The sequence below is a fragment of the Liolophura sinensis genome, chromosome 2, assembly GCF_032854445.1.
Source record: "Liolophura sinensis isolate JHLJ2023 chromosome 2, CUHK_Ljap_v2, whole genome shotgun sequence".
NCBI lineage: Eukaryota > Metazoa > Mollusca > Polyplacophora > Chitonida > Chitonidae > Liolophura > Liolophura sinensis.
The window spans coordinates 60,519-83,349 of NC_088296.1; the positions used below are offsets into that span (position 1 = coordinate 60,519).

Here is a 22,831-nt window from a genome sequence, read left to right on the forward strand (position 1 = left end):
CCGCCCCGAAGTCGGGAGACCAGAGATCAACCCGAGTCGCGTCATACCAAAGACTTCAAAAATGGTATTTGTTGCTGCCTCGCTTGGAATGTGAGAACATCCATATGCTAACTAAACAATTTTTGACTATTACAGTTTTCATATTTGGAGCAGAGAGGCGAACATTGTAAGTAAGTAAACAGCGATCCATACAGGCCGGTTGTTCTCGCTGTTTACATGTATGAAGGTCCAACCCCAGACAACACGTCACCAGCAACAAACGACCTTCAGGTAAACCCTGTATAATGCCTTTCAAGGTCAAAAGTTTAGAAAAATACATTAATACTGTACCAATGCACTGCATAAACAGTGACAGGATCGACATAATTAAAGTGTATGAAGCTGAACCCAAATCAGTCGTTTTCCTTGAAAAGAAAATATTCTGACAATCTTTTGACAGTGTCAAAGGTTCACACACAGGCTAAGAGTAGAGTCCATATAGACACGCCCCAAGCCATACGTCTACTTCGTGTCCATTTGAGGACGACCAGACCAATTAAATGCTGTCCGAGAATCCCTCCCTTGCCTGATAAAAACATCTCAACAAAAGAATAGACGTGCCTTGTCTTACAGCACTTACCTGTCGACACAAATCTCACTGTGCTTCACAACTTGACAAAGCTGCGCAGATTGAAATAGAAAATACTTAGTTCTGAGAAATATGCCATCTGATCAGGGGAGATAAATCCATGAATATGCTTTGCACATTTATTTATATTCCATGACATCATTCCGTATTTCAATAAACATACCAGTTTTCCTAAAATTACTTCAGAAGTTGAGTTCAGATCATTTATATTTGTATGTACATTTGCATTTTAACAGTGTACAAGAGACAGACTTACGGGGACGTAGCCAAACCTATGTACAATGGAGAAAAGGCTGAAGGCAATAATTACTTTTAACACCATTTGCGTATACACAAATTCATTAGCTTTGACGTTATGAACGATAGAGTTGTGTTTGCCGACCTCAAGAACTCAAAAATGTGCACATAATCTTAAGTGTTTAGCAATGGCCTTGATTTACAGTGTACGGTTTGAGCTGCATCTAATCGGATTATTTTTTTTTTCTTTTTTTTTTTAATTGGTGTTTTACGCCGTACTCAAGAATATTTCACTTATACGACGACGGCCAGCATTATGGTTGGTGGAAACCGGGCAGAGCCCGGGGGAAACCCACGACCACCCGCATGTTGCTGACAGATCCATCTGATCGGATGGTTCACAGATGAACGCTCATAACAATTTACCTCTAATAATTTATATTTTTTTATTTTATTGGTGTTTAACGCCGAACTCAAGAATATTTCATTTATCGTACGGCAGCCATTTTTATGGTGTGAGGATAACGGGGCCCGTATGAAACCCACGACCATCCGCATGTTGCTGTCTGACCGTATAGATTGTGAAACTTACATTAATAACGTCTCATCACGCTGTGTGGTATTTCGTGACAACATCGACACAGTTAAACAGTATAAACCTACGCATAATCCAGTCGGCAATGTTAGAGGTTTATTCACAAGCTGAGGTTAGAGTCTGTACAAAGAAACAAAAGAAGCCAGCTATTGCTTTGAACATCTTTACAGCAAAATTGTATAAAATAAGAAATACTTAATTCTGAGAAATGCTTGTGAATTTTGCAGGGGAGCCAAATCTCTGAATATGTTTGTACACATTTTCACTCTTTGACATCTCAACAATGGTTTGTGCAACTTTATATGAATGCCACATTTCAATAAACAGTCAGTTTCCCCAAAAATTACTCCAGTAGATGGGTTCTCATCATTTATATTTGTTATCACGTTTAGTTCCAAGCAGAACACATTGGAAGTATAGTTGAGAAATGTCGAATGGATTTTTGTGAAACCAGTATAATGCGGCATTATCCCAATGGGGTCTCCTGAGAGAAAAGAATAAGAACACAGCACTCTAAACCAGCTGACCTAGAGCTCTGCCGTTTCTACCCGATGAATATAATAGTCCCAGATCTCTTCGGTATGTGTTAGAGCACATAGGAGAGTAGATGTTAGCCCTTGGTTGCGGCCCTTAATCAAAGAGACCGGAATCACAGTGGCTGAGAACAGGTTGGTCCTGCATGAGTCTTAAACCCGACACACCACTTCGGATCTTACTTAGATAAGCACATGGTCTTAAGCGGGCATTAAATTGCGCAGATGACCACAGCGTCGTTGATCGCTATCGGTCACTAAGTTCCCACCTGCCGTGGGAAGAAGGGGGCCACATGTTCCTTGTCGCAGTAAGGGTTTGAAACCCGTCCTAGCCATTGAATGACAAACCCCTCTAAGCACTAGATCCCAGCCCTTTGCCACATTTACCAACATAAGGCCAAAGACAAAATTAATCAAAATGATGTTCAACCTTGTGACCTGTTACTTATTGAAAAACTAAGTGCTGAGTCTGACATTACAGTACTTATCCATGTGATTGATGTTATTATTTGATGACACTGCGATTATTCTCAGTTTAACAATAGAGCATACAGATTTGTCAGAGTGTAACAAATCCTAGTCATTTGTTCAAACTATAAACTTCACTCATTGGTTACACAGATTGTAAAATGTTGAAGTTTTTGATTTGTTCCATTTCATCTTCACAAAGTTCCTTTGGGCAACCTGTTGAGCTCAGGAAAACTCCTCGGAGCTCATGTGACAACTGGATGACAAATTGAAACCAATATCAGGTGCAAGATCTCCCACTCTAAATCCTTTGTGTGCCAGAAAGACATCACCGCCTTCTAAGTGTGGTAAAAATAAGCCACTGGCTTTCTGTACAATATGCCTATCTGAAGCACGGCCTCCTCAAAACCTAGACACAAATGTAACCAGTCCGCTTGGTGAAACACCTATTAAGACCTTATAAGTGTTGTGGTGTTTGTATTGGCTCCATGTGACATACTGTGCTTCCAGGTTTCCCGGCATTTCACAAAAGAATTCTGTTACATCAATAACAATTCGAACTTGTGGTCTTTGCACAAAACACTCTGGCAAAGTAAATCCATGAGTCATAAAAAATAATGCGAAAGTTGCAAATTTAGGGAAACCTGTGTAATATCTGGGTTTTTTTTCTTTGTTGTCTTAAATTACTTCTGGTTTGAACAGGGTAAGAGAGGTTTGAGAGTCTCTGTGTATTTAACTGACTGTACCGTGCCTGCCTATTCGTCAACACTTGTGGCCGGTACATGCACTGAACGGGTTATGATGCTGTCAGTCTTTACTTGTTTTGGCTGTGTAACGTCATTTACACTGTGTTTTTTTTCTGTGTAACATCATTTACACTGTGTTTTGGCTATGTAACGTCATTTACACTGTGTTTTGGCTGTGTTACGTCATTTACACTGTGTTTTGGCTGTGTAACTCAGTACACTTTGTTTCTGTACACTCGAAATTATGACATTTTACATTAAAGAAAAGAATAAAAGTACTTAAAAACGTACAGCATAGCGAGTGAAAAAAGGAAGAGCAACAACGACAGTATGATAGCTCGGAAGTGTAACCGGTGAACTACGGCCTCTTGTCAATTTACCTCAGTCAAGGTTTTGTTCTAACTGTTCATGTAAATGCCTAAATAGCAGCAATTTACAAGCAAATGTAATGGTCGAAAAGACATAGATAATTTCTGTGGGGCTCCGAGATGAATTTTGGTAGGAACTGATGATGCTGTAGACACATTGTTTGCAAATTACAAGTCACACAGCCTTGAGGTGTGGTGGATGCATTGGAACGGGCGATTTTGATCCTCTGTAACCAAGTCTGTCGCCGTTTCTTTTTTTTTTTCATTAGTATCTCCGGGTAAGATGCAGTGCAGCTTGACAACAGTTTCGCTATCCAGTATTTTGCCACTATAATTAGAGCACAGGAGGCAATACCTTTTCCCACCACTTACAAATGAGAACTCTGAAAATTAATCATAAAATCACTAATTGCCAAAGACTGCAGGTGTACATAGAAGCCTGCCCTGTGATTTAGTTCAAATACGCCCAACTGACATTTCTATACACAAAAGAGAAGAAAAAATGTACATATAAAAGTGTTCTACTCTGAATTACAGCACTACCCTTCAGATCTTGAACAACAAATCAGCCTCGATCTCGTCTGCAGCATTACTTTACCATCGACAATTTTTACATTCACAACATTTATGGTTATCGCTATATGTATATACCAAATCCTGCCCACAGGATGCAGAGACAAATTCATGTAACAGGGACAATTTAAACACACCCCAAAAGCTTGAATAGGAGATATGTAACGTTAAGTAGACTGTAAAAGTAGGTCAGCAGTCATTAGAGAGCCGCCCAGTGATCACGGATAATTGAGGGTATGAGAGGTTGGCCAATCGGGACGGCTGTATACGTACATGTAGGCCTTATAGATTAGTTAGAGCTGTCAGTGTGAAAAGTGTGGAGATACAAGTAGCCTTTCAGCTTATGGCTACACCTACATAAGGGTCTTAAAATTGTAAAATATACAGCGTTACGGGGACGTAACCTATATACCGTATAGTAAGGCTGAAGATAATGGGTGCAAATCCGTACATACTTTTAAGATTCGATTTACTTTTAGTACCATTTATGTATAAACAATCCTTAGTTTTGACGTATGGGCAGCTCATAGTTTTTCTATCATATAATCGACATAATTAAACAGTATAAACTTGTTTTGGCTGTGTAACGTCATTTACACTGTGTTTTTTTTCTGTGTAACATCATTTACACTGTGTTTTGGCTATGTAACGTCATTTACACTGTGCTTTGGCTGTGTTACGTCATTTACACTGTGTTTTGGCTGTGTAACTCAGTACACTTTGTTTCTGTACACTCGAAATTATGACATTTTACATTAAAGAAAAGAATTAAAGTACTTAAAAACGTACAGCATAGCGAGTAAAAAAAGGAAGAGCAGCAACGACAGTATGATAGCTCGGAAGTGTAACCGGTGAACTACGGCCTCTTGTCAATTTACCTCAGTCAAGGTTTTGTTCTAACTGCTCATGTAAATGCCTAAATAGTAGCAATTTACAAGCAAATCTAATGGTCGAAAAGACATAGATAATTTCTGTGGGGCTCCCAGATGAATTTTGGTAGGGACCGATGATGTTGTAGACACATTGTTTGGAAGTTACAAATCACACAGCCTTGAGGTTAATGTGATGCATTGGACTGGGCGATTTTGATCCTCTGTAACCAAGTCTGTCGCCGTTTCTTTTTTTCTTTTTTTTTTCACAAGTATCTCCGGGTAAGATGCAGTGCAGCTTGACAACAGTTTCGCTATCCAGTATTTTGCCACTATAATTAGAGCACAGGAGGCAATACCTTTTCCCACCACTTACAAATGAGAACTCTGAAAATTAATCATAAAATCACTAATTGCCAAAGACTGCAGGTGTACATCGAAGCCTGCCCTGTGATTTAGTTCAAATACGCCCAATTGACATTTCTATATCAAAAGTGGTGACAAATTCATCAGAAACTTCAAGATACACAAAAGAGAAGAAAAAATGTACATATAAAAGTGTTCTACTTTGAATTACAGCACTACCCTTCAGATCTTGAACAACAAATCAGCCTCGATCTCGTCTGCAGCATTACTTTACCATCGACAATTTTTACTTTCACAACATTTATGGTTATTGCTATACGTATATACCAAATCCTGCCCAAAGGATGCAGAGACAAATGCTTGTAACAGGGACAATTTAAACACACCCCAAAAGCTTGAATAGGAGATATGTAACGTTAAGCAGACTGTAAAAGTAGGTCAGCAGACATTAGAGAGTCGCCCAGTGATCACGGATAATTGAGGGTATGAGAGGTTAGCCAATCGGGACGGCTGTATACGTACATGTAGGCCTTATAGATTAGTTAGAGCGTTCAGTGTGAAAAGTGTGGAGATACAAGTAGCCTTTCAGCTCATGGCTACACCTACATAAGGGTCTTAAAATTGTAAAATATACAGCGTTACGGGGACGTAACCTATATACCGTATAGTAAGGCTGAAGATAACGTGTGCAAATCCGTACATAATTTTAAGATTCGATTTACTTTTAGTACCATTTATGTATAAACAATCCTTAGTTTTGACGTATGGGCAGCTCATAGTTTTTCTATCATATAATCGACATAATTAAACAGTATAAACCTCAATCAAATCCTTGGTTTTCCGTCGGAACGAAATATCCTGCCGGCGTATCGACAGTGTTAGATTTTTTTTTTTTTTTTTTTTCATTGGTGTTTTACGCCGTACTCAAGAATATTTCACTTATACGACGGCGGCCAGCATTATGGTGGGTGGAAACCGGGCAGAGCCCAGGGGAAACCCACGACCATCCGCATGTTGCTGGCAGACCTTCCCACTTACGGGACAGTGTTAGAGGTTCACCCACAGCCTGAGGGTAGAGTCTATGTAAGGACACGCCCTTAGTGGTCTGTCTACCTTGAGTCGATGTGAGGACAACCAGACCAACTAAACAGTGTATGACAGTCGGTACCACCTTCAAGTAAAGAGAACTCCGAAAACGGACAAAAACAAAATACCTAGCTGAATAAATATTTCCACCCCAAATATATATATACCCCGTTTTAAAAGACTTACCTGTCGACGCAAATACCACCGTGCTTTACAATTTAATACAAATGAACTGATTGATATGGTAGATACTTAGTTCTCAGAACTGTACGTTATCCATGCAGGGGAGGTAACTCCCTCATGGTTTTTGTACACATTTGTACTATGTGACATCCCAACAATGATTTGCACAGCTCGCCTTTAACTTCACATCCAAAATTTCAAACAAATCAGTTTCCTACAAAATGACCTCAAGAGACAGGTTCATATCATATGTAAGCGTTATCACAAACAGAAAATATAACTGACAACCGTTGGGTGGATTTTCTGAAACCAGTATAATGAGATTACATCTACAACAGTTGCCAACTGAATTCAAGCGGCATTACTCCCATGGAGTCTCCGGGGTGAAATTCGGCCTCTGGGCAACATTGTCGTCAAAAAGGCAACTAACCTAAAGCTCTCCCGTATGGACCCTGTAATTATAATAGACCCATATCGTGGAGTACCTGCTCCCTGGGTTGCGACCCTTAATGGAAGAGAACGGGATCCCAGTGTCTGAGGGCAGGCTGGATTTGCCAGATTTTCAATCCCAACATTGAACATGGCTCTTACAGAGATAGAGACAGGAGGTCAGATTGGCCCAGTTCGACCAACCCGCTGGAGCAGATATGCCCCGAACTGAAATCTCAAGGGGTTGTAAATGTCAATTGATTAACAAAGCAAAAAACTGACAGTAACAGCAAACACAGTAAGTAAATATTAACATTGAATAAACCTTGTGTTTCTCACTTGATCTCAGTTTGCCAGCACAGTGTTCAAGTACATTTTGTCTGGTCCAAACATGTGCCACCATTTTGGTTTATTTTGATTGTTTTCCTTACCATATCAAAAACCATTAAGCGGCTTGTGTTTTCAACTTATTCCAGCCACGATGTTCCCATATGCAGATAAGAGAAATAAGGGTTTGAAAGTACTAAAGCAAACAAATGTTTCAATTGTGGCCTCTTCTGCGGTCTGCTCTCTATTTATATAAGTGATTCATGTCATTTCCGTATAAACTCAAAACAATGTTACTTTGCAGGTAGCACGTAGCCCCATCTGTTCCTCAGGTACTCTCCTGAAAACCTAATTTGCCAATGTGGTACGAGATTATCCACATCAAAAATTCCACAAAAAGGATCTAATCAGCATAGTAGTAAACCTAGTGGCCCTTCAGACCAGCTAAGGCCACCAGATCCGGTGTGAATTGTCCCCTTAACTGCTCGTACGGTTTCTTTGTAAACAGCGTTTGACAAGCTGGGTCGGAATGGCAAACTGTTGAGTATGGGGGAGAGAGTAATGATTACAAAACATCATTTCATACACCAAGTAAATCAAAGCTGGCAGGTATGGACTCTGGATAAAAATCGAAGTACCGCCAATCAAATAGCGCATGCAGACCCTCACATGGTCTCTGTCTTGTCCATAAAGATTCAGGAAAATGCCAAATGCTCTCTTAAAAGGTACTTGCTATATTTAACACCGCAAAGATCAGGAGGTTTGACTGTACAAGAGTTACCTGTATCTGACCAGTTTTATTACGTGTTAATGTTTTAACACTTTTTATAGGTATTAACATTCCCTCTCCTTTGAAACTGCTAACTTTTGTAAAACTCTGTTCTAACAGTTGGTTCAAGGTTTTGATTAGCCAACTTTGTTATTGGAGTTGTGATGTGAACACTCCCACAAGCGGTAACACATGAACACTTCATAAAGTGGTCAAACACACTCTTATGTGCTGGGACATTTACAATGTTAAATGTAAGACTATAGTGTTTAGAGTGTGAACGTCCTTCCACCACCGTGGGCCGCCTTACCAGCTACATGTCTCCTCGATTCCAGGCACAGGATTTCATAAAGGTTCATTACATACAGTAAGTCAACTGACCATGAGATGAGAGTGGGCATAGCTTATAAACAAAAGGCTCTAAGTCGACATTATCACTCTTTATAGTTAAACGAAAAGATAAATATGCAAAAAAAAAAAAAAAAAAATATATGGCAGAAAATGCGCCCGGGATATTTGTAGGATTAGAGCTTCCAGGGCCAAATCGGTCCCTGGACACTCACCAGGTGTTGTACCGGATAATTGTGCTATAGCCAGCAGAGGAAATTATTTTGTTCATCACGCATTACACAAAATATGTTTCAGACAAATCTGTCTATAACGTGTAAACCTCCTGGGGAACACCTTGCGCCCTTTCATCACTGAAAACTGTTGACTGCTTTTTTTGTATGATTCTTTTCTAATTTTATACATCACTTACTTTCTTAGTTCTTTGTTTGTGTTAAGCATAGTGATGTGAACTGGATTTGTTATTATTGACTTGGAACATCCATATTGGCTATGACTGGTATACGATTTTGTTTCTATGTTTCCACGCATGGATACAATCAGCAAACTTTATGAATTTTTATAAATAAACAAATAAAAGTGATTCCGCTGTGTCTTCTGCTGGTTTCATATTTTAAATTTATTTCCAAGAAATCACATAAAAAGAGCCCCCAGTTGTGCGAAATACGCCGGGCTTGTTAACATGCAGGAGTTCTGCTAATGTAGATTCCCATCACAGATGCTAAGAGGTTTCGTCATCCTTGAATTTTTCATCATCTCGCGAGCTTACTTTAGCCAGAACTGCCGGGGCCAAGGGGGATCAGGAACCCTCGAATGTTGCACCAGGACAGACCACCCCTACAGGGATGTTGTAGCGATGTCCATGAGCATAAACTCAGAAATGTCATACATTATGGACAAATAAGATTTTGATTTAAAAGCAGTTTTATTAACAGCCAATGAGAAAAGCCAATCCGAACAGCTATGATACTTGGGCAGCGTTGGCGGTGATGGGGGACTGGCCGTATATAACGATCATGTCAAGCGTGTGTGCTATAGCACGATCTAACCAGGACGACACAAGCAACGCTTTGGGTGATGATGTTCAACGGTTGGTGACTCAGGGCATGCGCCTGTAAAACTCACATCACATTGAGCCAAAAACATTGGTACGTATAATAAGGTCTATGAGCTTCAAACATATTTACCATATTCAACAATTAAGATTATAGTTTTATCTGACTGACGCCTTTAATCATGTCCTCTGCCTTCAGCGATCATGACGGTCTTAGCGTTGGTGTTTCTGGACGTGATTTCCGGTATCACAGAAGCGACGGCACACGCAGACGACCGATCCCTTTTACCCTGAAACACAAACCAAAACTAAGATATATTTCACAAGCAGACGATGTTATCTGAACAGTGTATATTACAGCGCCCCCAGTAAACCAACCCCGAAACTATCGCAATCTCCTGAGAGAGAATGACGTAATAAATGTTTGGTGTGACTATCTGGTTATTGTGATATCGTAGCTGTAAGACGCGATGGAAAGCAAATTCCAGCAGGCTCCTTGGACCGAGGTTGTAAACAAAAACCGGTGCAGGGCAAAAGCAGCCATATCTTTGGCTGCTGGCAAAGGGTCAGTAGATAAGAACACATTATCAGTTTTGTTTCTTGATTAATAATAGTCATGTTTGTTCAAGTCATCGGTTAGCAGGAGATTCAAACTCTACACTGTATAGGGGATGACGTCATGACTGGTTGGCAAGGACACCATGGATCTAATGTTTGTTATAATGTAGAAAGATCTCGTCTTAATTCACCGTCGGTAACGAGTGACAACTGTGGAGTTGCTCCCCGCTTTTCAATCCCTTACACCGTCCCACAAGTTTCCAGTACTTATTTTAAAACCAGTTCATCATACTTAATGGGGAGAATCTTTATGTCCGTGTCAAGACGGTTCAAAGCTGTGAACTCATTTGCTCTTTCCCTTAATACGTCACAAATATCGGTGACGTGTGATCATAAAACATATATGAAGTACACACGCAGAGCAGCGTCAGAAGAAACGGTAGCGCTCAACTGTCATTTGAACCTTCTGCGCAGCTCGTTCGCCGATTAAATGAATAAATGAATAATTATGGCTTAACGCCACATCGGCAATATCAAAGCCATATCATGGCGAGAACAAGTTAAAAACAAGTCACATATCAAGTTTGAGTTTCGGACTTCTACGTCCAGTTTTGACCAACCTATTACTGCTATTTCAAGACTGGGTTTAATCTGTACTTGGAACTTGTTTTGTTTTTTGTTTTTTTAGAACGGTTCATCATGTGGAGTTAGAAGTCACTGTGATAAAGTGGCCAAAGGCGGTATTTTACCTTTCTGGGTTAAGTAAGTGATGCAAGTAACTGAGGTAAATTGGTCATAGGTCTTTTTCACCTTTCTGGGTTTAAACAACTGCAACAAGTACATAAGGTACAAACGCCTTATTTCACCGGCTATGTGTGACCATTTGTCAACTACCATATTGTTGAATGAAGGAAAGTTTAAGGATTCATATGAATTGTTGGATTTCAATTTGACTGTTGTTCAACACCACATTTAACTACCATCCACCTACACGACGGCAGTTAAGTTTGTAAAACGAGCAAGTGCGATATCTAGCCCTTTAAGACACATCACATGAGAATTAGAAATGCCGATGAAAGTTGTGTCCAAAATGTCGATTGCAGGCAAAACTACTGTGATTTTACCCGGAACACTGTTGTATAGGAACGGGAAGGTGTAATAGAATACAGTATGACCAAATGACTGTGTTAGTTTTAACTCGTATTAACCTATGTGCACAGATATAGCGGAAATTTGATCAAATCAAGTCCCAGGATTACATTCAGATATGGGGCCTCCGTGGATTAGTTGGTGAGCGCGCTAGAGCAGCGTAATGACCGAGTAGCCTCTCGCCAATGCGGTCGTTGTGAGTTTAAGTTCAGCTCATGCTGGCTTCCTCTCCGGCCGTAGGAGGGAAGGTCTGTGGGTTTCCCCCGGGCTCCACCCGGCTTCCTTCATAATGCTGGCCGCCGTCGTAAAAGTGAAATAAATATATTCAGACATACCCGATTTTTGCTGCCTGAGAGCGAATGCTTCTGAGGCACAGAACTATTGGATTAGGCTAGAAAGCTTCTGATCAATGTCCCGCACTACGCCGGAATTTGCACATCCGGGAACTCTCCGTCGTCATTTTCCGCCTCAAGCAGCAGAACGGTCCGTGCCTCGTTTTCAGAGAATCGATTGGCCAGAACGGTGAATATTAACGCTACCATTAAGCATATGTTTTATCGGCACGTGGTAATTTGCGACCACAGCCCTTCTTTGCGACTACTTGTTACTAATACGACACTTACGACACTTTACATCAGAAAGTTTTTTTCATACCAGGGGAGACTAAGTTTGCAGCACGACTTGGAGAACTAAGAGGGATGTACTCAGTGGTTTTAGAATACTTTGGAAAATTCGCTGACTTAATTTACTTGTAAACCATATGTGTGACATTCATCTAGATATCAGAATTTAGTCCAGTACCTAGACCCTTGTTACCTCCCCTGTTCCAACAATATAATGTCCAGTATTGACTACCTGCATTCCACAACTTGCAACTAGAGATATTTTCTAGGCAGTGGCGCTATATTCAAAATTGAAGGCATCTAGGACAGCGCAATCGTTTGGGAATTCTCCTGTCAGAAGCAATACTGTGCTAAGACATCACATGTGCTCGTATCGTTTTCGCTGTGGGGGAATCCCGTCTAGGTTTAACACGAGACGGATATGTAGGCCTACGTGGACATGGTTGGCAACACAACTGTGACAACCCCATGAAATGTTATTGAAGATATTTTCCTTCTTCGGGTAGGAAATAATTCCCAAAATGAGAGATTGTCCGTGTCCCTTTGGCAAATTAATACAGAATCAAAGAATGAATGCATGAATGATTATGGCTTAACGCCACATCGGCAATATCTTGGAAATATCGCGGGGAGAACAACTTAAAAACACGAGGCGGTGCAACTCTTAGATATAGTAGTGAAAACATCCAACATGAAAGAAAAATGTTTGGACAAGTTTAAAATCAGATCCAACATTTTATTATACGACTTCCTAGCAGAACTTTTTTAGACCTCACCACAATCTAATTTAGACCTCACCATAGAACGATAAAAATTTAATAAAATAGATCTTCAGCACTCCACTCGGTGCTAGACACGACCTTGATTATATCGAGAGCCTTTGTACATTTAGCTTTAAGTATTTTTATATTTATTTATTTATTTAATTGGTGTTTTACGCCATACTCTAGAATATTTCACTTATACGACGGCCAGCAGCAATATAGTGGGTGAAAACCGGGCAAAACTCGGGGGAAACCCACGGCCATCCGCAGGTTAAGTATATTTATATGTGGTCTACAAGATAATTTATTATCCAATATTATACTCCAAAATTTACTTTCACCAACAATTTTAATCTGTTTACCACAAAATTTAGATCGGGTTCAAGATGAAATTTTCGTTTGTTACAAAAATGCATACCACCGATTTTAACCTAAAACCGTTTTCAATTGGCCATTTCTCGATTTTATTCAGACAAAGCCAGAACTGACGTTCAATATTATTCATATTGTTAGCTCGGAAGCATATAAGGATGTCATCAACATATAAACAACCCTCTGTGCCCGATGTTAAGGATTTTCCTAAGTTAGTTATTTTTATCCTAAACAGAGCTGGTGATAAAATACTGCCCTGGGGTACACCATTTCCTGCTTATTCGAGTCGGCAAGAGTAGACCCACCCGAACCTGAAACTGACGATCAGATAAAAATTCTGATATGAACATCGGTTATCGACATTTAAGACCCATATCAGCAAGGTCTTTTAAAATACCATATTTCCATGTGGTGTCGTAGGCCTTGTTCAAGGTCGGAAAATATCGACACCACATGTTTATTATTGATAAAACCACGAAAAAAGGTTTCGAATCGAACAAGGTGATCCATACTAGATCTACCTTGCCGAAAACCACACTGTATATTAGATATTAAATTGTTGGTTTCACGAAACCAAACACGTCTATCATTAATCATCCGTTCCATAGTCTTACAGACACAGCTGGGAAGAGGTATGGGACGGTAATTAGACGGATCAGTATGATCCTTACCCGGTTTGGGAACCGGGGTGATACACGCCTCCCTCCATGGGGGTTGAAAATTATCAATTATCCAAATATCATAAGACAGTCCAAGAGAGTCTCAAGTGGATCAGGTGGTAAATGGTTCAGAAACTTATAATATACGTTATCAGGGCCACGCGCAGTATCGTGTGCCGGTAATGCAATTTTAAATTCAGCGATAGTAAAAGGACGATTATAATTTCTAAATTTTTAGCAGAAATTTTCTCCTTCTGGATTTTAATATGCTGGAATTCTGAAGTATAATTCTCAGAAAAAGATTTGTTGGAAATTGTCTCTGCTAATTTATTTGCTATATCAGATGGAAAGGTTAATATATTATCTTCATCTTTTATAAGCTAGAGTTTTGCTTTATTATGTTTGCCCTTAAGTTTCTGAACCTTGTTCCAGACCTTACGCATGGTTGTTTTTGACGTAGTGTCCGAAAGAAAGTTCCGCCAAAAAGATCGTCTCTTGGACTTGAGGAATCGACGAGCTTTAGCTCTAAAACAACTAACCTGGTTTAAATTATTATCAGTAGAACAATGATTAAATCTGCGTTCTGCCTTTTTCAGGCCCTCGAGGACTTTACGACATTCATTGTGGTACGAGGGTTACTTTTGGACTTGTATTTGTCGAGGTCTTAGATATACTTCTATCGGCAGCTCATAAAACAAGCTCATTAAATTTTATGGTAGGGTCATCTGCTGCACTGAGAATCTCTGGAGTGATATTAGCCTCGCAGATCATGTCAAAATGTGATCCAATCTGCTTTATCGAACGTCCTTCTGTCTACGTGTTCTAAAGAAGTAGAAGTGATATGTTTTAGGGTAAGAGGAAAGTGGTCGCTACCACGAAGCTCACTAGTACTTTCTCGGAAAAGTCAAGGAGAAGTGATTAAATTAATTAAAGGAGGTAATAAAATAAATTGCACGCTATTTGCCCTGCCATTGGCTATAATTCTTATACACATGGTAAGTTTCGTAAAGATCAAGTAGTTTTAACCAGATGCCGTATTGGACCTTCTCGTTTGACACACAGTTATATTCTTGATAGGAGCAGTGCTCCCGAGTGTCTTGATGAGATGCTCAATACGGCATGAAACATATCTTAGTTGACTGTGTAGACTTAGCTCATGTTCGGGAAAAGTTCTGCGCAGTCAACACTATATTCAATTTATTTGACACCATTGCGGGTGATGCTACCATTAAAAAAATTTCAAGGCCATTGACCTATATCGCAAAATATATTTTTTATTCTAAAGCATCTTGTGGTTTCCTAGTTTTAACGAGGTTTGGTTCTTTTTTGTTTCTATTTTGAATCTTCCCATAATCTTGAAAACCATTTATTGTCTCCGAGTGTAAACATGTCATCACCATGGTATTTCTGAAATATTGCAGAAGTGCCGTTAAGTCATAATCACTCACTCATTCATTTAGTTTGGTCTTTTTGTAATAATGGAAAACGCCCCGATGTTGACACTATAAACCCTCACAGTTAACATCATACCCCCTCGTAGCAAAAATCATAGTCTTACAAAGACATCAAAAACCTCTTCAATAATCACCCCTCACCACCACCCCCGTAAACATCACACACCCTTTTTTCTAAATAACCGCATTGGTACTGGTAAAATGTGCACAAATGGTGATGGTACAAATTGCGCTAACGTGATTGCGCATGTTGTAACAAACTTGTTCTTAAATGAATTAAGCGTCATTGATACCATTCATGACATCTGTCAGGTTAGCTTTGTTCATCGTTAGATGAAATTTTCCAGTGTCTTCTTGAATGAAATAAGTTATCAAGAAAACACACCCTGAGAGTTGCAATTTGTAATAATTTATTACAAAAAAGTTTCAAATTTTAATAATTATTAGAAATTGCCTTTTGTTACAAATTGCGTTTTGTTACAAATTGCGTTAGTGTCTGAAACGCAAATTGTAACAACGGAGTATGTAACAAATCTATTCTTAAAGGAAGTTATCGTCACTACTCTCAGTCATGATATTTGTCAGGATAGGTTTGGTCATCTTTAGGTTTTCCAGTGTCTTCTTGAAACAAATAAGTTATTATAAAAACCCACACTAGGAGTTGCAATTTGTAATAATTTATTATTAAATTAAAATTTAAATGACTTATACAGAAGAAAGCAGATAGGGTGTGTACTAGTGATGACGCCGCTTCTTAAGGTAAATCAGGTACAATATAATTAAAGACGCACGGTATGGAGAGTAAAACCAGAACAGCGACAACAGTATGATAGCTGCCAAATAGTCACACGTAACCGGCGGAATACGGTCTCTTGTCGATTTACCTCAGTTTGGGTTTCATTCCAACTGTTCATGTAGATATATAAACCGTAGCGATGTACACTTCCCCTAGCATCATGGCTTAAGCAGAACTGAATTTTATAAAATGCAGTAATGTTAATTGCAATATATTAGAAGTCACTGATGTAGAATTACCCAAAGCCAGACTTTCACATTTCCAAAGTTCAGCCATCAAAAATGATTTTCCAGCTGATTTTAGATGGACACATTGTTGTGGGTTTGAACATACATGTATGGGGACAGAATCAAAAACACTCTGACCATCTCGCACATTGCAACATATCAAGCGTTTGGATACATGAGCTTCACATCAAGTTGGAGACGAATGGTGGTCTTTGAGGTTAACTTAAAATGGAACTATCTACCCATTCTGTAGAGCACACATAGTAATACGAGCCATTACTAGTTGGCTGTGAGTGTCTTACAAGCAGATAATGCCAGGGTGTATATTATACATGTCAATTTACTTTAGGCACATGTAGATCTACAGATCTGGGTATGCTGCTTAAACACAAGAAGGAGATAGCTCATGTTGTAGTTATTCATACATGTAAGAAATAAAAGAGAATCAACGTTAATACATGTACAGCACAATTGATCAGGTTTATCACTGAAAAATTCTGGGCAGGCTTATTTACATCAAATTTGAAAACAAAAACCAAAGAAACGCAGTGGAACAACTTTACACCTATCAGTTTGCCGGACTAAGCACATCCAAGTCAAACACAATCTATGTTCTGAACAAAATCCTTTAACAACTGACACACAGCATACATGTAATCAACGTATATACATGTATTAAGAAAAGTATATAATACAGCTAAAACATATGACTTGCACTGGGCGAAATCATCACAATGTCATCATATGTAATCACCAGACACGGTGTATTACTTACATGATATGGATCAACCGGGGCAGTGAATACAATGTGCAGTAATGCATATTATCTTACATCACAGCACTTACAAGGAAATCTCGTTGAAAGGAAATATTTATAATTGATAATATAAATACTTAGCATCCTTCCTCACATTGCTTACATACTAAAAAAAGAGTTTAGCTTTTAAACACATTTCTGTTAGAGTTTTAAAACAAGTATTGGTTTTTATTCATGAAAGAAACATGTTAAGCAACTAAGAGATGTGTTTATTAGGGTAAACACATCAGATATTCACTTAGTAATGAGGTCGATATATTAGGAAAAAGACATTTTTTTTATATATTTTTTTAATAAACACATGTTTATATTGTGTGCTGACAGCTGATAAACATCACAAAATGTTTAATATTGTGAACATGTGACATGTTTATAATACTCCAATGCAAAATACTGTTGATGTATTTACTCAAACTATGGCCAGGTACATGTAGTGACAATTTGTTAGTAAAGGCAAAGCTTCAATAAACAAATTAAATAAAAAAGCTAAACATACAGGAAACAATGATATCAAGATTTGAGTTATTTAACTGGTATTTTATGCCATACATACTTATACGACAGCTGCCAGCATTATGGTGGGAAGAAACTTTTTTTCAAATTCTTCCCAAATTCTCTAAGTTTTCAAATTAGAGATCAGATTCAGGCATTTTACCTCAAACAAAATGATGACTACAAAATTACAATTTTTTGTCCAAAAAAAAGGTTTACAAAATAAATATAAGACTTTGTCTCACCCAATACACACTTGCCATTCATTGTACAAAAATTGTCCAACAAAAGAGCATGGATAAATGTAGCTTTTTCCTTGATTATTCAGAGATTACTGCACATGAGAATGTCCTTTTCCAGGCTGTGGGAAAGGAACCCAAATGTGCACTGACTGATACTTCTTGGGGCTGAATTTGTGTGAGCACATACAAAAATCAGCTGAAAATTACTGAAACTGCAAACAAAATACTGCATGCACTTACAAATTTACAACTTTATCTATAATTGATATAGCCATTAGCTTAGGGTTTTGAGATTGTTTTTTACCAAAATAAAAGTGAAAACAGTGTAATAAATGTTACACTCAGGTACATCCCTCTTGCCAATAGCATATACCTGAGCTATACCTCCACCTATACCTCAGACACACCTCAGCTATCATCTTTTTACCAACCATAGTACCTCAGGTTCACCTTCAATACACCTCACATACATGTTGGCCTACAACCCCAAGTACATGTATACCTCAGACACACCATCATATATGTCCTACCTCAAGGGTACACCTCAGATGTGCCTCAAGTATACTCCCAGTACACCTTATGGGTTATACATGCGCCATTCGGGCAATTGTGTCCAAGATATGCCTCCGAAATGAAGTGTGAACAAGCGCTGATAAAACTGGATAAAACTGCCACAAAGACACACTTTAAATTTCTGCACTGCATCCTGTTAAATTATATCAGAATCTGTTTTGGATAGAACTAAAAACCCTCCGCCCAGTGTTATTACCCACCCCATGAATGTTATAAAGGTAAGAAGATGTCATGACTAAAATCAAAAATCCCAATTTTGCCTGATCACCTTTATTGTGATAAGGTCAAGTTGTGCGTGTCTTAACTGGACTACTTTTTTGTATTTACCATGGGTTATCCCCAACCATTACAACCCCAACCCTATCTACCCACCTCCCCCATCCCCACCCTGTTAATTATGCAAAATTTCACCCTTACACTTATCAGGCTTGTACTTCCAAATTTTATTTACACAGGTGAGTGTGATATTGCATTTATTTGACCAGGACTGTATCAGGTCACAGCCATGTGTATACATTTAGACGTAGCAAGTTATTTTTGTCACATATTCTGAAACACCTACATACATGTATGACACATAGTGTACAATGCACGATTATGTGTTTCAATTTTGTTATGTGCAAAGTGACTTTACAACATTAAATATGCTAATGCTGTGTTTCAAATAGGTCTGAAAGTTGATCTGCTTCTCACGTTTGATGAAATTTGATTAAATGTGCTCTCTGGGCAACATTAATAATAAAAAGTTGTTCAGTTTTTGTAATTCATTTCTACAGGTACAAGTGGGGATAGGCTTAGTAATTCCTACATGACTTCTGCGCAGCTGAGTAGAGGTGGTAAAATTTTACAATCTAAGGACAACACTTGTTGCATTTTAATGTAATACAGGGTAAATGTTCATTTCTGCAAATTTTCTTTTTGACAGAAAAGAAATAGAAACCCCATTCTCCACAAAACATCCTATCCCAAACTCTTACGTGTAGAGTATCAACCCAGGTGGGCTACTACAGACAGCCCTGAACTTTGACTTTTGTCATTGGACATGTAAGATTTTGGTTATAGTGCCAAATTCATATAAATATATTACTAACAAAACATTTTAAAACTTGTCCTTTTAATAGGTTAAAAATGCGCAATTCAGGAAATTGGGTCCAAGACTTGCCTCCGAACTGAAGAAGGAGGACTGATTGGATAAAACTGACACAGAGGCATTTAAGTTATTCATACACTATCAAGTTCTACTGTGCTACTTTGCATCTAACATGTCAAAATAAAATACATCTGAGGTTTAATTGTTTTGGATAGAACTGAAAACTTCCCCCCTTGCCAGAGTTCTTACCCACCTCACTGACGGTTACCAAGGTAAGAAAATGTTATGACTTCACTTTCAACCACTACAGCTAAAAAAGTGGTAGCTGAGAATATTGTAGACAAAAGTACAAGCTGCATGTAGAGGTATGGCAAGGTACCACACGAAAGTTAGGGTATATATATTTTTCACGTTGAAGATTTAATACATAATCATTAAGGAAAATCAATACTCCGGTCTAAGCTAAAAGGGTAAGGCATATTTCTCTCATTTAGTTTTTTTTTAGGAATTAAAGTTACATAACACAACAAAAATTACAACATGTACCATGTTGACAATATGAATTGTCATGTATAAACTGTGACCCGTTTTGCTCAGTGACATTCCTGATTATACTGATTTACAAGTCGCCATTACTAAAAAATAAAACAACCCAGCCATTATCTACATGTATTTTGTCTGAAAGAAACCTGACATTGATGTTTAGGACAAGTGAAGCAGACTGTGTATAACTACACCAAGCTGTAAGCTTGTGACAGATCACTGACCACTTTGCAGAACAAGCTATACATACTGAATTAGCCACATTGCTCACATTAACTAAAACATCAATACACAAACTGGTCTTTCTTTTTTTAAAAAAAAAACCTAACAAAACAGTCTCCCTCAACGCATGAAAATATTATGGAAAGGATGTAATGAATAATTACCCGAGGGTCAGGTAGTGCTTATCATATCACAGAGAACTTGAGGTAGAGTTGCAGAGTCACCCGTTACCAGACGAGCAGACACAGACACAGATCCAGACCTGACACAAAACCCAACCGATGGCACGAGAGGCTCTGTGACGACAACACCACTGTCAGTGTACATTACCTGGTTGTTGTCACAGTCCAGGACTGTCAGTGACTGGTCATCACAGTCCAGGTACACACCCAGGTGATGAGGTCGTGTGTAACGTCTCCACTGTAGATAGCCAGGTTTGATCTCACCACCACCACTGTGACTATAACACCTGACCTCATCACCACAGTACACCATCCCAGTGTACCAGGAGTTACGGCCAGAGTCTGTCCTTCCCCTCACACCACAGCTCTCCTGTGTCACTCCTACACGACAGTTACAGTCATGTGAACAGGTGATGTGTACCTCCCAGTAGTACCTGCCCGTCTCGTAACGCCCGTCTGTCACAGCTCTCCTCCACCTCCACACCCTGGACAATCCCTTACCCTCTACCACACAGCCGCTGTCAGTGATTCTCAGCTTCCTGTCGTCTGTTTCTGTGAATCTCAGCGTCGGCTCTGCAAACACACAACAGATGCAGCATAAACAACAGCAAACCATAAACACACGCTGTAAGACTGAGGTGTAAATACCTGTACACATACCGTGTTTTACTTTCTCAACACAATCTCTTAGGATAAAATGACACATATTTTTGACATGAATGTAGTTTATATACAGATCTCTGTCATTTTCAGCCAGTATAAAAAAGTTGAGCTTCGACAAGAACTGGATCCATGACTAAATGACGGCTACAGCTTAGACAAAGTACTGGGTTAAAATACAGATTTATAGCGCTCTAAATTCTTTGAAACTTATCACCTACAACAAGGACAATGCCTTCCTCTATCCGACACTTGATTTTAGTTGTCATTTATGGCACATTTAAACATACAATTCACTGTGAAGCTGTAGTAGGCCTGTTGTCATTCGTGGAGTAACACGCTACCGAAGCAGTTTGTCTACTAAGGGAGGTAACTCGCCACACACAACTTACCAAGTGACTTTCTTTTGCTAAAATATCCAAAAGACTATTTAATCCATCAGAATTATTAGTAGTGAATAAGTATTAGACTCAATTTTCTTCAATATATTTTTTGAATGATGGATAAATATTTAAATATAAAAACCAAACTTATACCAAGTGAGGAAATACATGTAAATCTCATACTCTCATAAATGGAGTCTCTACCCTCATAGAAATGCTCTACAGGAATTCTAAACAAGTGTTCTTGAGGACAGCCCAGGGGTTCTATAGGACAGCGCTGGTGTTCTATAGGACAGCGCTGTGGTTCTATAGGACAGCGTTGGGGTTCTACAGGACAGCCAAGGGGTCCCAAAGGACAGCGCTGGGGTTTTACAGGACAACCCTGAGGTTTTATAGGACAGCGCTGGGGTTCTACAGGACAGCCCTGGGGTTCTATAGGACAGCGTTGGGGTTCTACAGGACAGCCCTGGGGTTCTATAGGAGAGCGCTGGGCTTCTTCAGGAAAGCCCTGGGGTTCTATGGGACAGCGCCGGCGTTCTATAGCACAGCTTGGCCTGGGGTTTAGCAGGACAGCCCTGGGGTTCTACAGGACAGCTCTGGGGTTCTATAGGACAGCCCTTGGGTTCTACAAGACAGCCCTGGGGTTCTATAGGACAGCTCTGGGGGTCCTACAGGACAGTGATGGGGTTCTATAGGAGAGCCCTGGGGTTCTACAGGACAGCCCTGGGGTTCTATAGGACAGCCCTGGTGTTCTACAGGACAGCGCTGGGGTTCTACAGGACAGCCCTGGGGTTCTATAGGAGAGCGCGGGGTTTTATTGGAAAGCACTGAGTTCAATATGCCCTTGGGTGTTCTAAATAACATTTCTTGCACGGTATATACCCTTTACTATTAATAATGAAAGAGATATGAGGGTTTTATCTCCTTTTGAAATAAGTGTTTGACTGCATTTGAATCTAGCAAATAATGGCGAGTTTTTACCTGGATACTTCTTCATAAATAATTAAGTGAGTTGACATATATTCTGTTATCAGTTATATGTTAAATATCACAGGTCGAGACACTGAGGGATAGGTAACAATATGTTACTGTTCTGCCCTAACAGTACACCTGTTGATTTGTACACATGGGGTAAATATCTCTCAGGCACTCAGGGGTAGAATGTGTTATATGTTCTGTATTAACAGTAGACCAACTGATTTGTATACATGAGGTAAATATCACTCAGACACTGAGGGGCACACTTTCATCTGCTCTTCTCTAACAAAATACACCTGCTGATTTGTACACATGGGTTAAATATCACCCAGACCCCGGCGGGTACACTTCCATCTGTCCTGCTCTAACAATATATTTATTTATTTACTGATTTATTTATTTTTTTATTTATTTGATTGGTGTTTTACGCAGCACTTAAGAACATTTCACCCATTCGACGGCGGCCAG

At 39.2% G+C, this 22,831-nt stretch overlaps 2 protein-coding genes across 4 annotated transcripts in view; both read right to left on the minus strand.

The window, feature by feature from the left end:
• Positions 1-22,831, minus strand: part of LOC135462930 (uncharacterized) — a 58,325-nt gene that overhangs the window by 31,698 nt on the left and 3,796 nt on the right. Inside the window, exons 4-5 of one of the 3 annotated variants that reach the window (XR_010443507.1) lie at positions 18,263-20,915; positions 9,775-9,869 (exon numbers count right to left, since the gene is read on the minus strand). Coding sequence is in view for 1 of the 3 variants with exons in the window: in XM_064740245.1 (XP_064596315.1) it covers positions 20,332-20,915 (584 nt within the window). In the remaining 2 variants the exon portion in view is untranslated. Of the gene's footprint in view, positions 1-9,774; positions 9,870-16,562; positions 20,916-22,831 lie in introns of those variants that run through there. The other 2 variants (XR_010443508.1, XM_064740245.1) reach the window with 2 other exon arrangements.
• Positions 1-22,831, minus strand: part of LOC135462931 (tripartite motif-containing protein 43B-like) — a 45,320-nt gene that overhangs the window by 15,552 nt on the left and 6,937 nt on the right. The gene's annotated exons all lie outside the window — the stretch shown is intronic.